Source organism: Macrotis lagotis, chromosome 1, assembly GCF_037893015.1.
Source record: "Macrotis lagotis isolate mMagLag1 chromosome 1, bilby.v1.9.chrom.fasta, whole genome shotgun sequence".
NCBI lineage: Eukaryota > Metazoa > Chordata > Mammalia > Peramelemorphia > Peramelidae > Macrotis > Macrotis lagotis.
Window position 1 is genome coordinate 237,773,923 of NC_133658.1, and position 15,716 is coordinate 237,789,638.

The 15,716-nt window shown below is 34.0% G+C and overlaps 1 protein-coding gene and 1 non-coding gene across 3 annotated transcripts in view; both read right to left on the reverse strand.

Annotated features, from left to right (window-relative positions):
* The window catches only part of WDR43 (WD repeat domain 43), a 60,219-nt gene that overhangs the window by 39,183 nt on the left and 5,320 nt on the right, over positions 1–15,716 (reverse strand). For both annotated transcript variants that reach the window (XM_074209793.1, XM_074209792.1), the window contains exons 2-6: positions 11,968–12,105; positions 9,739–9,860; positions 5,646–5,766; positions 4,310–4,449; positions 2,010–2,112 (exon numbers count right to left, since the gene is read on the reverse strand). In XM_074209793.1, the coding sequence (XP_074065894.1) occupies positions 2,010–2,112; positions 4,310–4,449; positions 5,646–5,766; positions 9,739–9,860; positions 11,968–12,105 (624 nt within the window). The remainder of the gene's footprint in view (positions 1–2,009; positions 2,113–4,309; positions 4,450–5,645; positions 5,767–9,738; positions 9,861–11,967; positions 12,106–15,716) is intronic.
* LOC141510693 (small nucleolar RNA SNORD53/SNORD92) lies at positions 4,856–4,936 on the reverse strand. Its single transcript, XR_012475118.1, has one exon. It is a non-coding gene; the product is annotated as a small nucleolar RNA SNORD53/SNORD92 (small nucleolar RNA).

The following is a 15,716-nucleotide window of genomic DNA, read 5'->3' on the forward strand; positions in this document are numbered from 1 at the left end:
GATGATCAGATGTGAATGATTTAGCAAATCTCAGCAATACAATGACCCAGGACAACTCTGTTGGTAGCTTTTTTGGGGGCCAGGCACGGGCTGGGTCTATGCTTTCTTACATAACATGACTATTATAGAAATGTTTTACATGATGTCATATGTATAACCTATATCAAATTGCTTGCTTTTACATTGTGGGGTAAGAGGCTGGAAGAGAGGAAGCATTGAGAATCTGGAATTCAAAATTTTAAAAACAAATGTTAAAAATTGTTTCTCCATATAATTGGGGAAAATAAAATGCTAAATAAATTTATTTATTTAATTTATTTATGTTTTTGCAAGGCAATGGGATTAAGTGGCTTGCCCAAGGCCACACAGCTAGGTAATTGTCTGAGGGCGGATTTGAACCCAAGCACTCCTGACTCCAGGGGGTGCTTTATCCATTGCGTCACCTAGCTTCCCCAGCTAAATAAATTTTAAAAAATAAAGTTCTCTTTCCTGATACTTATGAAGCAAGTCATATACTGAAAATCTTATTAGGTTAAGTAAAAATTTGGGGACAAATGAAATAGGCAACATTTTAGAGATTCTGCTCAAGAAACTGTTAGCTTAGGAATTCTAAAATAGATGTGAGCTTCTTTCCTCACAGGAACACTATTTAATATGAAACATATGGAAGGACTAGAAAACGAAAAATGAAATTGGAAGGAATGAGGGTAAAGAAACAAAATCTTTTGTCCCCTGATTGTTGCCTTGAATGATAGAGAGAAGGTACTAGCTCAGTTGTTCCTATCGACTATCTTATGTTTGAGGCAAGGTAGTTTGTTCAGTTCATAATAAAATATTTCTATGAATTAGAAAGGGAAGACACTGAAAAACTGTGGTATAAAAGTTAACATTATGCAAACATCAAGATTCCACTATTTTTTTTTTTAGGTTTTTGCAAGGCAAACAGGGTTAAGTGGCTTGCCCAAGGCCACACAGCTAGGTAATTATTAAGTGTCTGAGACCAGATTTGAACCCAAGCACTCCTGACTCCAGGGCCGGTGCTTTATCCACCATGCCACCCGGAAGATTCTACTATTTTTAACGTTTCACATTACTCTGAACCTTTAACAGTAGTAAACAAAAATATCAACTAATAAGAAATTTATTATGTTATAAGGGCTTAGAACTAACTATAAGTATGCAAAGTGGAAAGCTCAATACTTTTGCAGTCAAGAACACAGGTTTCAACCCAGACTCTGCTACTACTAACTGGACAAGGTATTTCACCTTTTTGTTTCTTTCCTCAACTATAAAAGTAGGCACCCCAGATTAAGTGATCTATAAAATTAAAATTATTCTACATAACTTATGCCTCTTGATCAATTTTATGACCACTCTAAAATGCAGATTTTTTATTTACTGAAGGTTGCTAAACTTATGGAGAAAAATCAGAATTTTTAAATGGCAAATTTTCATTCTGTTAACTATCAAATTCTAGGGAATTGCCTTTATAAACTCAGATGGTTTAAAGTAGAAATTTAAACTAGTTATGATGTGAGGTATGATCATATTAAAACTATCATTTGCAGCAATCTTTAGAGAAATTGATACAATCTTTAACCTTAGAACAAAGTAAAATTCAACATTGTAGAATTTTGAGCTTGCAAATGAACTATCTGGCAATATAGCAAAAAAACGCAATTTGTCCTGTTAATAAAATCTTAATACCTGGTCAGGGTTGCTGTGAGATTTAAATGAGATCATATTTGTAAAGCCCTTAGTATTGTTTTCCTCCCCTTTCCTGTCTCATTCTTTACTCAAAAATTTTATTAGTCATTTTATTACTTTTTAAAAAAATTCTCAACAGATGCACACATTTCACTCTTTTTAGTCATTAACAAAACTGTGACCCTCCCACCACCCAAGTTTGTACATGACTCAAATTCAGTAACATGCTGCACCTTGCAAAATGGGATAAAAAGGAAATAGCATTACTGAAGAGTCAAAACCAAATTATACAGTAATTTTACCTCCTCTTTGTTTTCCGACAAAGTAAGGTCAATGTAGACCGGTTCATCAGTAACTGTAAAAGACATCACTGCATTCTTCTCTTTATTTTCTGATCGAACTTGCCTAGGATACATAAACCAGCCCAGTGAGATATAGAGAAATTGGAAACTATATAGGATCACATTATTAGTTAAGTGGAATAAAAATGAAACTGAAATTATTCTATTACCTAAACTAGATGACTGGAAAACCAAAAGCATTTATCAATACTATTTGGCAAACATAGCATAGTTAAACAATAACACAATTCATCAAGCAGAACACAAATTTAGGAGTGAGGACTCTGGTAGGAGCAGCATCTGTTTTATATAAGCTGGGATGGTTCACTCAGGGACTGAGGACACTTGAGACATGAAAGCCTCTAGAAAGGGGATGTGAGAGGCTTAACAGATTTCCTATTGCAAGGCAGGGATACTTACCTAGCAGAGCTCTGGTGGCTTTATGTAAGTTTACTTTTTAATCACTCCATGTTAAGTTTTAAGTTGATTTTTTGGTCCACTAAACTGCATTCTAAATTTCTACCACAATCACAGTACTGTCTGAGTTAGACTTGGCTGAAATAAAAACCTTAGAAGTCATCTGAGCTCACCCTTTCTTTAAAAAACAATAACAATGAGGATAAATGAGGATTGAAATCTAGAGAAGTCAAGTGATTTTCCAAAAGTCACACAGGTAACAAAAGAACCAGCATTTATTCTGAATCCACTTTCTCCAAATCTAACAGCTCTTCTTTTTGTGGCTATAGATGCTATGCTGCCAGTTTAGTTATTAAAATTTCTGGACATATACTATTTAATTTTGTCTATGTTCATAGAAAAAAAAAATCTCTATTTACTCAAAACTCATTACTTGGATTCCTATATATTCTAAAACCAAATCATGGTCCCTCCCTCACAAATTTAAGACTATATTAACTGATATTAATTAGTCTACTATAGAGGCCAGTTCTTTTCATTAATGTGGAGAAATTCAACTCTGGTAATAAAAAAACCGTGACATTTGGAAAATATAATAAAAATTTTTCTTTGACAAAATAATGTCCCATGACCTCAGAAATAATTCAAAATTCAAAACAATTAAAAAAATGCCAGTTAACAGCAAAGATGTTTACCCAATGATACTGAAAAAATTTGTCAAACTGGCCATTAAGACCAGAATACAGAAACTAGAATGCAAAAAAGTCTAGAAAAGTAAAATTTAAATTTAAGATCACGACACTGGAGCTACAGTTACAATAATATTGATACAGAACAATCACTTGTAATTAATCATTAGTTAACAATATTTATCAAGTATCTATGTATCATGCACTTGGCGCTAAGTCCTAGGAATACAAGCACAAAGATGGAAATAGCCTCTTTCTGAAATAAGCTTTGATAGAAGACAGAGATAATGTGATTTGAGTTCTACCTCTGCTCTTTTATTATTGATCACGAGCAGATCCCAATCGAATTTTGCTTTATATATAAAATAAGGACAAGATCTAAACTGCATATCAAAAAATGGAGATAATGGAAATAATATGATACTCATCTCTCAAAACTATTGTGAGCATCATATGAAATGAAGTGCTCTGTAACTCCAAAGCACTGTGATTACGTGAAACTATTAGTATTTTACAGTCTATTTATATTAAACTACTTATTACCCTTTAGAATTTCTGCCATTCACCTTGAGGGAAAAAAGCAAAATTATTTAACAACAATATCTAGACCACTTCACATTGGTTTCTATGTTCCAGTAATGTTGTTTCCAAAACATTTTATCCAACTTCTAATGTAAGAAGTCAGAAATTTTGGTTTTTACAAAATTGGTGTGAAGGTAAATAAAATATAAAAATGTTTATAATAGCATTTTAGATGAGGATTTGATGAATGTTTATCCACAATGACCTATAACTAGGTCCTGACTTAGTACACAAATGAATATAGAGAAGTGCATTATTCAGATTCACATTTCCTAATTCCTTTGAACTAGAACAAATAACCAAATCTTACATAATTACAGCTTCAAATACAAATCTGAACACATGGAACTACTTTTCAGGATTCATTATTTGCATTAATTGGGGTGTAGCTGTTTTAATAAAAAACATATTAGTTTCTTTTATTCATCTATTATCTCTACTGTAAGTTAAAAAAGTCCTTATAAAAGTTAGAGATGTAAAATTTACATAAAAGTACAGTCAGTTATACTTTTTGGATCCACAAGTGGCATTTTTTCAAGTCATAACTTCTTCCTAGTGAAAAGAAATACATACCACACATTAAGTAACCGATCATGCACAGCTCCAGACAAGAAATAAAGGCCTGTAATTCCATCAAAGGGCTGACTTTCATTAGGAGGTCTTATAGTTGTGAACTTAAGTGATGAAACAGTTGTTGCATGACCTGTGAAATGCTATAAAAAATTACATTTCATTAGAAAAAGATGGTTCTAAAGCAATGATATCAAAGAAACTGGATTAATTCTTTCATCTATAAATTGTAATAAACAATGGGGAAAAGTGATCACAACTAAATGAAGAAAATAAATTATTCTGAATTACTGAATTATTACTATACTTGGAACTAGTTTGATTTACTCACTCTATAGACTTCTTTGTTCTCCAAGTCCCACAGTTGGATAGTTCAAGCAACTGAAGGTATTTATGCTGCACTCTTTAGAATTCTTAGGAAAAAGGGCATCTGCCTAAATTATAAAAAACTACAAAGTAGTCCTTCTTAATAAACCCATGTTTCCTTAAATTTCATAGTAGAAGGTTAATTTCATAATTCTACCACAAAAATCAAAAAGGGTACTGAATATGCTCAGACACAGCCAAGGAATTAAATGTCCTCATTCAACTATCAGTTAAGTTGAAATGAATTCAGTATCATCATAGCAACAAATCTCAGTAACCCAAAGAACTTTTTCTTCAACTAATATATAGTATAAAAATCTCTATTTGATTTTAAACAGTACAGTTTTCAGTCTGGAAAACAAAAAATTCTATGGTTAGCGGTACAGTAAAAGCTCATTAATTCAAACTAACCTAAATCAAAATCTATAGTAATTTAACTTATCCTGTACATAAATTGCACTAGTTGTTTTTTTTTTAATTAACACCAACCAAATTAAAATAAACCAAGATTTCTGGGTGCATCTTTATTCTACTTAATAAACTACTGTATCTAATAGATTTGAGCAAAGTCATAGTGAAATGATTCAGAAGTTTCAAAAGCTAGAAGGGGGATATAGGAAGGAAATCATCTTATCCAACCCCTTCATTTTACAGGTGAGAAAACTGAGGGCCAGAAAGGCTATGACTTGGCCACAATCACAAAGAAATTATAAGCAGCAGGGCTATAAACCCAGACCCACTATCTTCAAATCCAGTATGTAAACAACACTGCTAATTCTAATTGATTCCTATAGCTATTTGGAAACATTTCCTTGGTTGTTGATTCCAGTAATTAATTCAGTGTACTTCACAAACACAGGATATTTTATTAACAAAAAAATTCATACTTTCCCTAATTCAAAATGTTGTTTCTCCCAAATTAGTCTGAATTATTGTGCTTTTACTATACCTGCACCTAGTTTGACTCACTCACTCTATAGACTTCTTTAGTCTCCAAATCCCATAGTTTGATAGTTCGACCAGCTGAAAGCAACATTTTTCCATCAGGACTGATGCACAAAGCACTGACACTGCTGATGTCACCTTTCCATTTGCTGTATTACAGAGAAAAAGATATTGCAGAACATCATTATTTTCATTCCTTTGTAGCAGTAAAGTAGTAAAAGTTACCAACAAGAGCTTCATGCCAGGCAGTGCTCCTGGAAAAGTCAAACCTTGTGTTCAGCTATACACAAGCAAAACTGACCCAGCACTCTGTCGTTCTGTCCCAACATAGCCCAGGCCCAGCCTTGAGAAAACTTGACTGGCTGCTGTCCAAATCATCTTAGAAGTGGTTCCTTTCAGCAGATAAGGGTTTAAGAAAGACAGGCAGACAATTCAGTCACAGTCCCTGTCTCCCAGTGTCTAGTCTACTTCTCTTTCTTGTCCCTGGCATCATCCCATCCCAATCAAGTCTGGATCACACACTAACCTGAGCTTTCAGTCTTTCAGCCCAAGGTAGATTCATGTTGATGTGGCTGCTAGCATTCTCATCTCCTTAGAAAACATGTTTCCTAATCTTATTTCCAGGTGTAGGCCCCTGCTGGAGGAAAGCATCAGGGGGTAGTGCAAGAACATGGGACTAGGAGTCAAAGAGACTAGGGCCTCATCCCAGCTCTGTAAACTTGAGCAAGTACTCTAAACCTCTCTAGACTTCAGTTTCCTCAACTGTTAAACAAAGAGATTGAAACAGAAGATAATTTTGGTTCTACATTTCTATGTTTTTCTCTTCTGGACCTCAGGACACTCTGACCTTGTTGTCAAATCCTATGTCCTACAGAAGACACTTACACATTTGGTCCTATAGGACCAAAGAACTTGTTGCTGTCACCTAATCACCTGAAGGACCCTAGAACAATTTTCACTCTAGCTAGTATCATTATCATCCCACTCAAAGAGCATCATAAAAATGCTTTCTCAGTGTCCATTCATTACAAGAAAAAAAATCTTTTTTTTTAAACTTTCTAACTGATTCTCTCACTCCTCAGGGCATCAACTATATTTTATCTCTCAATGTTTACCAGCTGAGTTCAGCATATATTCTATAATCACACCAAGATCTCTCAAACTTCTCACTGTGAAATGCATTAGTAAGATGAGGAAATCCTATACAAGTAGTTTGTTATGTTTCTTCAACAGTTATGTAGATCTTCTCTTTGAATTTCTCAAGTAATGACTGGATAGCATATCAAAAACTCGGTTTTCAAATGAGATTAAGAATATTTTTAATTTTAACTGGCAAAAAAAAATTATACTGGAAAAAAAGAACAAGCTATCAGCACCCCTGAGAAATTCAACTTTTACTTCAAGAACAGTCTTCTAATTCTCAGTTATTCAGAGATATATTAAAATATCTTAAAAATTTCAGGTATCCCAAAACTTTTAATTAGCACATTGAATGACGGACTACTCATATGGAACAATTCTGAAAAATACAATACACTGGAAAGATGCATAGAAAGAACAATGTGAGGAAAACATGACTGAACAAAGTCATCCTATAGTCAGTGCTACTTATTCCTCACAAGAATCATGAACTAATTATTTTGTGAAATTACTTCCCACATGCAATATCCTTTTAATAACAACACAAAGACTTCGATAGTTTTAAAGGCATCTTGCAATGAAACAAAATTATGTGTAATTCTAATTCACAGGTTTGAAGAAAAATAAATACCCTCTCTCTCCTTTGCAGAAGTGAGGGACTCTGATTATGAAATACTGTATTTATTCAAAGACTTAACTGATATGGTTAGATTTGAGGATCTGCATTTTTCTTTCCTCTTTTTAATCTTTTGTAAAATGGATAACCCTCTGGCAAGAGTAGATTTTTTTTGGGGGGGGGAATCAAAGTGATGTAAAAACAAAAACTAAAACTTAAAAAACTAAGTTGCTTTGATTAAAACAAATTTTTATCTCAAACTGCCTATGTTACAAGTCCTTAATTTGATATCTTTTTAAAAAAAGTTGTCAAGTCACATCCAGAACACAGCTGCTCTTTTATTTGGACCATATAGCAATGATACTTTCACTTATAAAAGAGTTTGAACCTCTAATTCCTTTACTATTCACTGTCTCCTAAATCTATTGAAATTTGGCTTCTCTAACCAATATTCTCCTGAAAACTAAAATCTAATCTAGGAGCATCAACAAAAACCTTCCAGAAGCAGTCAAATTTTTTTTTTTCTTCAGGCCTCATTTTTCTCTCACCTATGTAGTTTTTGATACTATTGATTTATGACTCCTACACCTCCACCTGGCTGATCTGACAGGATACTGGTGGATCTTTCAGTTCTCTACCATTCCCACTCAAAGGATCTTACTCCCACAGGTTCAACTTATATTTCTATATCTATTTTTTTTTAAGACATTTGCAAGGCAAATGGGGTTAAGTGGCTTGCCCAAGGCCACACAGCTAGGTAATTATTAAGTGTCTGAGACTGGATTTGAACTCAGGTACTCCTGATTCCAGGGCCGGTGCTTTATCCACTATGTCACCTAGGCGCCCCTCAATTTATATTTCTACAAAGATGATTCCGAAACCTGCAACTTTGTCCCAGCTCCCAAACTGTGAAATGCCTAAAATCTAAACCCAAGAGACAACATGTTTAAGTGGGAAAAATCATTAAAGAACAGCAAAGCATTGGTAGGATGAACAAAAAGGACCTCCACATCAAGCAGATCTGATCCAAGTTCCACCTTTAACATAACAAGTGATCCTAGGCAACTTACTGGCCAAATCATGCTAGGTTTATAAGACTGTAAGTTGTGGATCAGCTGTTGATTTGCTTCAGCAGAGGGAATTTCCTCTAGGAGTTCATTTTTGCCAATGAAATCACAGGTTTGGACCAAAAAAGCACCTCATTTGTATCTACATGTGTAAAATTGGGATAAACAATATGTACAGCATCTACCTTATGAGTCACAAAGAAGGAAAGCCCTTGATAAACAATAAGGGGCTAGATCAACATGGGTAGTTATTAACTAAATTAATCATACTGTTCCCCAAATAGATAACCCCTTTCTTCTTACTATTCTATTACCACTCTCCTGGTCACCCAACTTGAAACTTAATCTTCTTGGAATTTTTCTTATTCCTTTCTGTCACTAAGTCTTCTTAAGTCTTTCTTTAAAATCTCTCTCATATTTCTTCTTTTTTCATTCTTACTTTGACCACCTTAGTTTAGAACATGTTCAAAGCCTTGAATTTCAATAATTACCTCTACTTTCTCTTTTCTTCAATTGATTTCACCAGATTATTTTTTTAAACAAAACACTATTTTAATATTACAACTGAAGTTAAAACTTTTCAGTAGCTTCCCAATGCCTGCAACAGGAGAATACAATTTCTGCATTTAGGGTCTTTCGCAATTCAACTCCCACCTACCTTTTAAACTGTATCTCTCAAATCTCCCAAATTCCAAAGACTTTACGGTTCTCTTATCATCATCATCCAGCATCTTTGCAGCAGCCTATTCTTTGTACAATTACCCAAAACCTAATTATCTGAGACTTTTTTTTTGTTTTTGCAAGGGAAATGAGTTAACTGACTAGCCCAAGGTCACACATCTAGTTAATTATTAAGTACCTGATTTGGATTTGAACTTGAGTCCTCTTGACTTCAGGGCAGGTGGCTCTATCCATGCCATCTAGTTACCCCTTAAGACTTCTTTCATGTCTTTTTTCCTATAAAACCTTTCCAAGCTATGCCAAAACATTTCTCTATTCTCTAAATTCAGTGTTTATTGCAAATATCATGCATGACCTTGAGAGTTTTTCCTAAACTATCATTTGCCTTTTTATCTCATTTGTAACTTTTAAAGACTTTTGCCCCCTCTCCATCCAAATGTTAAATTCCTTAGGGACAGGTTCTATTATCTTAAACTTTGGTGTACCCCTACAATACCTAACAAACATGTCTACATAAAGAGCGAGAATCACATGCATTATCTGTTGATCTGTTAAACTTCAACTCAATTCTAAGCAATCCTAGAATCCTTATTTTGAAATAGAACCATCTTACTCACCACTTTACTCTGCAAGTCTGTGTATTCCATTCCACGATATATTTATCATCTGAACAGCTATACAAATAATCATTATCCTGGTGCCACTGTATGCAATTTACTTTATTGTCATGTCCACCACTCTAGAGAAGGGAAAAAAATTAAACAGAAATATAAAAGACAATAAAGTGATTACTTAAATGAAATAAACTCTTATAATTTCATTACCAATTTATATCCAAAAAACCTAAAAACTAATTTACCTACAAGGCATAGAATATATTACATCTCCCTAGCTGTAAAGATTCAGCTTACACCACTCTATTTTCCAAGTTAAAGTATAGCAGGTCAAAATACAGCATTCCAATTTTTTTTTTAAGATCTGGTAGCCTATGTCAACTCTCAAAAGGGCAAAAGACTTAGGAGTAAACAACTGCAATACTTTTTTTAAGCCAACAGTAAATACATACATTTTAGAGATACAAAGAAACAAAGCTTAAAACTTTACCTCATTGTATAAATCTTAAAATAGTTTGTTGCATCAATCGTTGGGGTGGGAGAGGAGGAAAGCGTAATTATCATATCCAGAAATCACTGCTACAAAACCCATTTAATTTTTTTTTTTAAATAAAAGATGCCAGTGCTACTTCAAAAGAAAAACATTTTCAAAAGTAGAATTTAAACACTTTCTACTAAACTCCTAACGTTTAATAATTTAATTTCAATGTTTCTAATGTATTGTACATTTCTAGGGGAGTAAAAATTCCAAGATGACTAAAATACCACTCATCAGGCTTCCAGCACCAATAATGGTCAATAAAATAAGGAGGCTTCTTTATATTTGACCATAATTTGGAATTCTCCCCTTCATTTCCCAAAGAAAATAACTCATTCTTTTCATTATTCTATGACTACAGAATCTAAGGAAGAAAAGACAAATAATTGGTCTAGAAATGGTTTTTTTTTTGCTTGTTTCGGTTTTGATTTTTGTGAGGTACTGGGGTTAAGTGACTCATTTAAAGTAAATATCAAAATGCCTGAGGCCACATTTGAACTCCTGTCCTCTGACTCCAGGGCCAGTACTTTATTACTTTATCTACTGTTGAGGGAGATGACCACTATCTTACTCTCCTATCTCTACTTTTTTCTCTCTCACTCTCCATCTTCTAGACTATTTTTTCCCTACTCTATTATGAGTCAATCACCTTTCCCTTCCCCAAAATCAAAGAAACCGTATACAGTTTATGACAAGGGATCATATCAATACATACCATGACAAATTGTTGGACCAAACAATCCAAGCTCATAAGTCCTTAAAAAACCAAATTTACAACTAACAAAATAACTTACTGTAGATCTCTCAAATTCGTTATAACCTTCCTATTAAAAAAATAAGTAAACGTGACTTCAGAAATGTTATTGTTTTAATACTTTATATATGTAAATAATCTATATGACCTAATCATTCATCCAAAGATTTATACCCTCTTTAGAAAAACTTTGTCAACTAGTTTAAAGGTATTTTTTTTGAACCCAGGAGGAGAAAGACTACATATTTGCATTCCATTCTTCTTCCTACATCCCGGACATTTTTGGTGGTTGGTTTTGATAGTAAGTTCAGGTAGATTTTCACTAAATGGATAAAATAAGAGCTGCTAAGGGGATCAAAGTATGTATAGGATATTTAAAGTAAGCTAGTAATTGTCCCTAGAAGGCAGGAATAATCAAAGAAAATGAGAACTTAAGGGGCAGCTAGGTGGTTCAAATTCAGGCTTAGTCACTTAATAATTACCTAGCTATGTGACCTTGGGCAAGTCACTTAACCCCATTACCTTGCAAAAACAAAACAGAAAAAATGAGAGCTCAAATATCATTCTCATAGACCAGAGAAAGTAAATTTGTAGGATCACTTCTAGTATTGAACTTAGTGGACCTGGATGAGTAAAATACAATTTCCAAATGGTATTCAAATTAACACGGGAAACAAGTTTTATTAATCAAAAAGCTTCCCTGTGGGAGTCATTCTAATGGGATTTTAATTAAACATGTGGATTATCAATTTTCAAAGACTATTTGTGGGGTATTCTTATTTAAAAATACTCCAAACATTTATACCATCTGATTCTTATAGAAGTTGAGTATACTGTCTACTCATTCCCTCTCAGACAAAAGCATTACTCCAATATTCCAGTTTAGATTGAGACCAAAATCAAAACCATTAAGAGTTCATTATGCTAAAATTATACTTACTACAAGTTTGCTCTGTAATTCTCCTTTCACTGTGTTGTATAATAAAATGGTGCCGACTGCCGTACCAATGGCCAACAGGTCAACCTGGTCACTGGTTCCTATAGCTTCAGATTTCCTTTTTTTCCTCTGGGGACCTTCCTGGAAAGAAAAAACAAAACAAAACCCCCCCACAACTTTTTAATGTATTTCAAGCAGTCCTGAATAAATTTTTCAAGACAAGATACTAACAGTTAAATGGACAGAAAGTTTAGAATATACTAAAACCCATTAGCTAATAGAAGGAAAACTCACTCTTGGGTCAAAACAGAGAAGCTTTGATTGAAGGACATATGCTTTTCATGCTTTTTCCATATTCCTGACATGCCACTTAAAAAAAGTCACTTCATAATAACAAGGATATAAACTCAACAGAAACCTCATCTACATTAGCTGGTGCCATAAACAGCTAAAAATGGCACAGGAAATTCTTTTGGGGTTCTAAAGTTTTTGATTTTTTGAATGCACAAATGTATTTACTGAAAATCCAGAGGCAGCACTGCACTGCTAAGATTTTTTGGGACATGCTGTATTTAATATCAGTAGATGAAGGGTCACAAAGTTTCAATTCAATGATAGTGTTCTAAAGAAAACAGTGTTTAAAAGATGCTCTAGTTTAAAGGTGAAAAGTAAAAACCGGGGGGAAAAAATGTAGTTTTAATGGAGGGCGGGCGGCTGGGTGGCACAGTGTCAGGAGTGCCTGAGTTCAGGTCTGGCCTCAGATACTTCATGATTGCCTAGCTGGGTGGCCTTGGGCAGGCCACTTGGCCCCATTTACCTTGCAGAAACCTAAAACTGAAAAAAAAAAAAAAACCCACCCAAGTTTTAATGGGAAGCTGAACTCAAAAATAAGATCTAAGAAAGGTAGATAGACATTAAGATGAGCCAACATTTCTCATGGACAATGTTATTACAAATTTTCTAGCTTTGAAAAATCCTACATTTGCATGCCTTACACTGCGGTTCTAATAAGAGAAAACAGAGGAGCAGCTAAGTATTCTCAGTTAACAATCTGAGGCTCCCAAAATTATTCCTAAGGCAATAGTCAGTTACTAGGTGACAAATGCCAGAATTTAAACCCAGGTCATCTGAAATTTGAATCCGCTAAAGTAAGAATCCAATCCCCCTCATTTTACAAATGAGGAAAAGGAGACAGAGAAGATAAGTTATTTATCTAAGCTCACAAAGCTGGAGCAGCTAGGTGGCAAGTGGAGAGAGCCGGGACCTGGAGTCAGAAGGACCTAAGTTCAAATCCGGCCTCAGACACTTAATAACTGCCTAACTGTGTGACCTTGGGCAAGTCACTTAACCCCATGGCCTTAAATAAAAAGCAAACAAAAAAATCATAAGGCAGCAAGAAGTATAGCTCTAACTCAAAACCAGATCCTTTCACTCCAGAGATTACTTTTTTCTTCTATACATGCTTATTCCATGCTGTCACTAATTCCATAGAAGCAAAACCCTCAATAATTACTGGCCTCTTTCCTTTGCAGTCCTGCCCCATTTCCTCCAAAGGAATGACCTCTCTAAAGAAAATGGGAAAGGGGAAAGATGTCAAGAAGAGCCTTACAAACAGAAGGAAATTTGGAGGTCATCTATTTCTAATCTTTATTAATGAGGAAACTGAAGTGATTAAATGATTTGCCCAAGGCCACACCGAACAGATTCATTCTCCAAATTCAACATTATTTCCACAGTACTACAATCTTCAAATTCTGATCCCTCCCAAAAAACTAAACAGTTTTCAGGAGAATTGAATTAAAAGCATTCAAAGTGAAGTAATTCAACAAACACTTATGAAGTCTCCTATAAGACCACTAAAGTAGGGGTGAGGGAATTCTAAGAAGAGAACAACAAAAGGCAAGTACCTCACTAGATATCTAGTCACATGTGTATAAAAGCATAAACTTACATTTCATTGTTCTGAAATATGGATAAATCATAAAATGGTCTATTTTACACAGAGATGTACTATTTGAGTGCTCTAGAGAGCCAACAACATTCAATGCACTAAAAACTAATGGGGAACCACTTAAATTGCTGCCCTCAAAAGTCAAATCAAAGGAAACAAGAATCAAATATACAAAACAATGCAACTATATAACCAAATACTTAACTAATGTTTCTAATTGTTTTAGATCAAAGTATTAGGTGGGGCAACTAGGGACTTCTATGAAGGCAAGCACCTGAAACAAGTTGGTTAACAAAAGGGAAATAAGCACCTATTAAATGCTGACCATTTATTAAATATATGCCAGTATGAGTGGGCATACACAAAAAGCTAGATCTCTTAAGAATGGAAGTTAACTAGAAGCAAAAAGCTGCACCAGCTAACTCTACTTTCTCCAATCAGTTTAATTTTTAAGTGAACCACAGGCATGAAAGAATGTATGAAGCATGGGCAACTTCCCCCAGTTCCTCTAACAAAAAAAAAAAAAAAAATCTTTGAATTTTATGAATTCCAAGAAAGGATGATTATGAAAGTACCAGAGAAATTTGGATAGATTGAGAAAGAGAAAAGTAGGAAGAAGCAGAAGGACAATTTACAAAATGACTAAGGAAAACAAGTGAAAGATTTTAAGACTCTGATACAGTGATCAATCATGACTTTAGCAGTCCATGGTGAAGTACACCTTCCATGGGTAGTAGACCACAAACAGAATGAAGTCTCTTTTTATTTAATTGTGAAAATTTGTTAAAAGAAATTCTTCAAAGAGCAGAGAGAGACATTGTAAAGCAATAGCAATATTGTAAAAAATAAGAAAGTATTTTAAAAGAGAAAGCATTATAAAAGTTTTTTTAAAAGAAAGAATAGAAAATCCTAGACAAAGATAAAAGAAAACTCTCATAAATTTAAGCTATCATATGCTTTACGATTTAAGTTCTAAGGATATCAATAGCTTCTACATTAATTTACTTATTCAATGCTATAAGGAATCTCCAAAAGAATATTTTAAAGACTTAGAAAAAAATTACAAAATTCACAGAGGAACAAAAGTCAAGAATCACAAAGTAATGATGAAAAAAAGGTTAGTATCAGTTTTCGAACTGTACTACCAAAGTTATTACTAAAATAATTTAATATTAGCTTAACTTAAAACAGAGAAAACTAAGTGGAAATACTAGGTAGACAACGAAGAAAAAAATAAACACAGCAACAAAAACTGCTGTGAGAATAGGGAATTGTTTTAGATCAACAGGTCATGCCATTTTCTAAACAGATGTGTATAAGATATAAAAGGTCACATCATAAATAAATTATAGGACCAAAGGAGAAGAAGTTGCCTTATGGATCTATGGCTAGGGGAAGCATCTGTGAAAAGACTGAAACAATCACACAACATAAAAGGTCAATTTTGACTAAATGAAATTTAAAAAGCTTTGCATAACAATTCTAATGAAGCAAAAATCAAAGGGGGAAAAATCTTTCCAACAAGTTTCAAGAAAGAACTGGTTTCTAATATACACAAAAAACTAATTAAAACTTATAAAACCCGGGCGGTTAGGTGGCACATTGGATAGAGTACCAACCCTGGAGTCAGGAGTACCTGAGTTCAATCCAGCCTCAGACACTTAATAATTACCTAGCTGTGTGGCCTTGGGCAAGCCACTTAACCCCACTGCCTTGAAAAATCTAAAAACTTAAAAAAACTTTATAAAAAACAAGCCATTCTACAATAGATAAATGGCAAATAGTCACTTTCCAAAGAAAA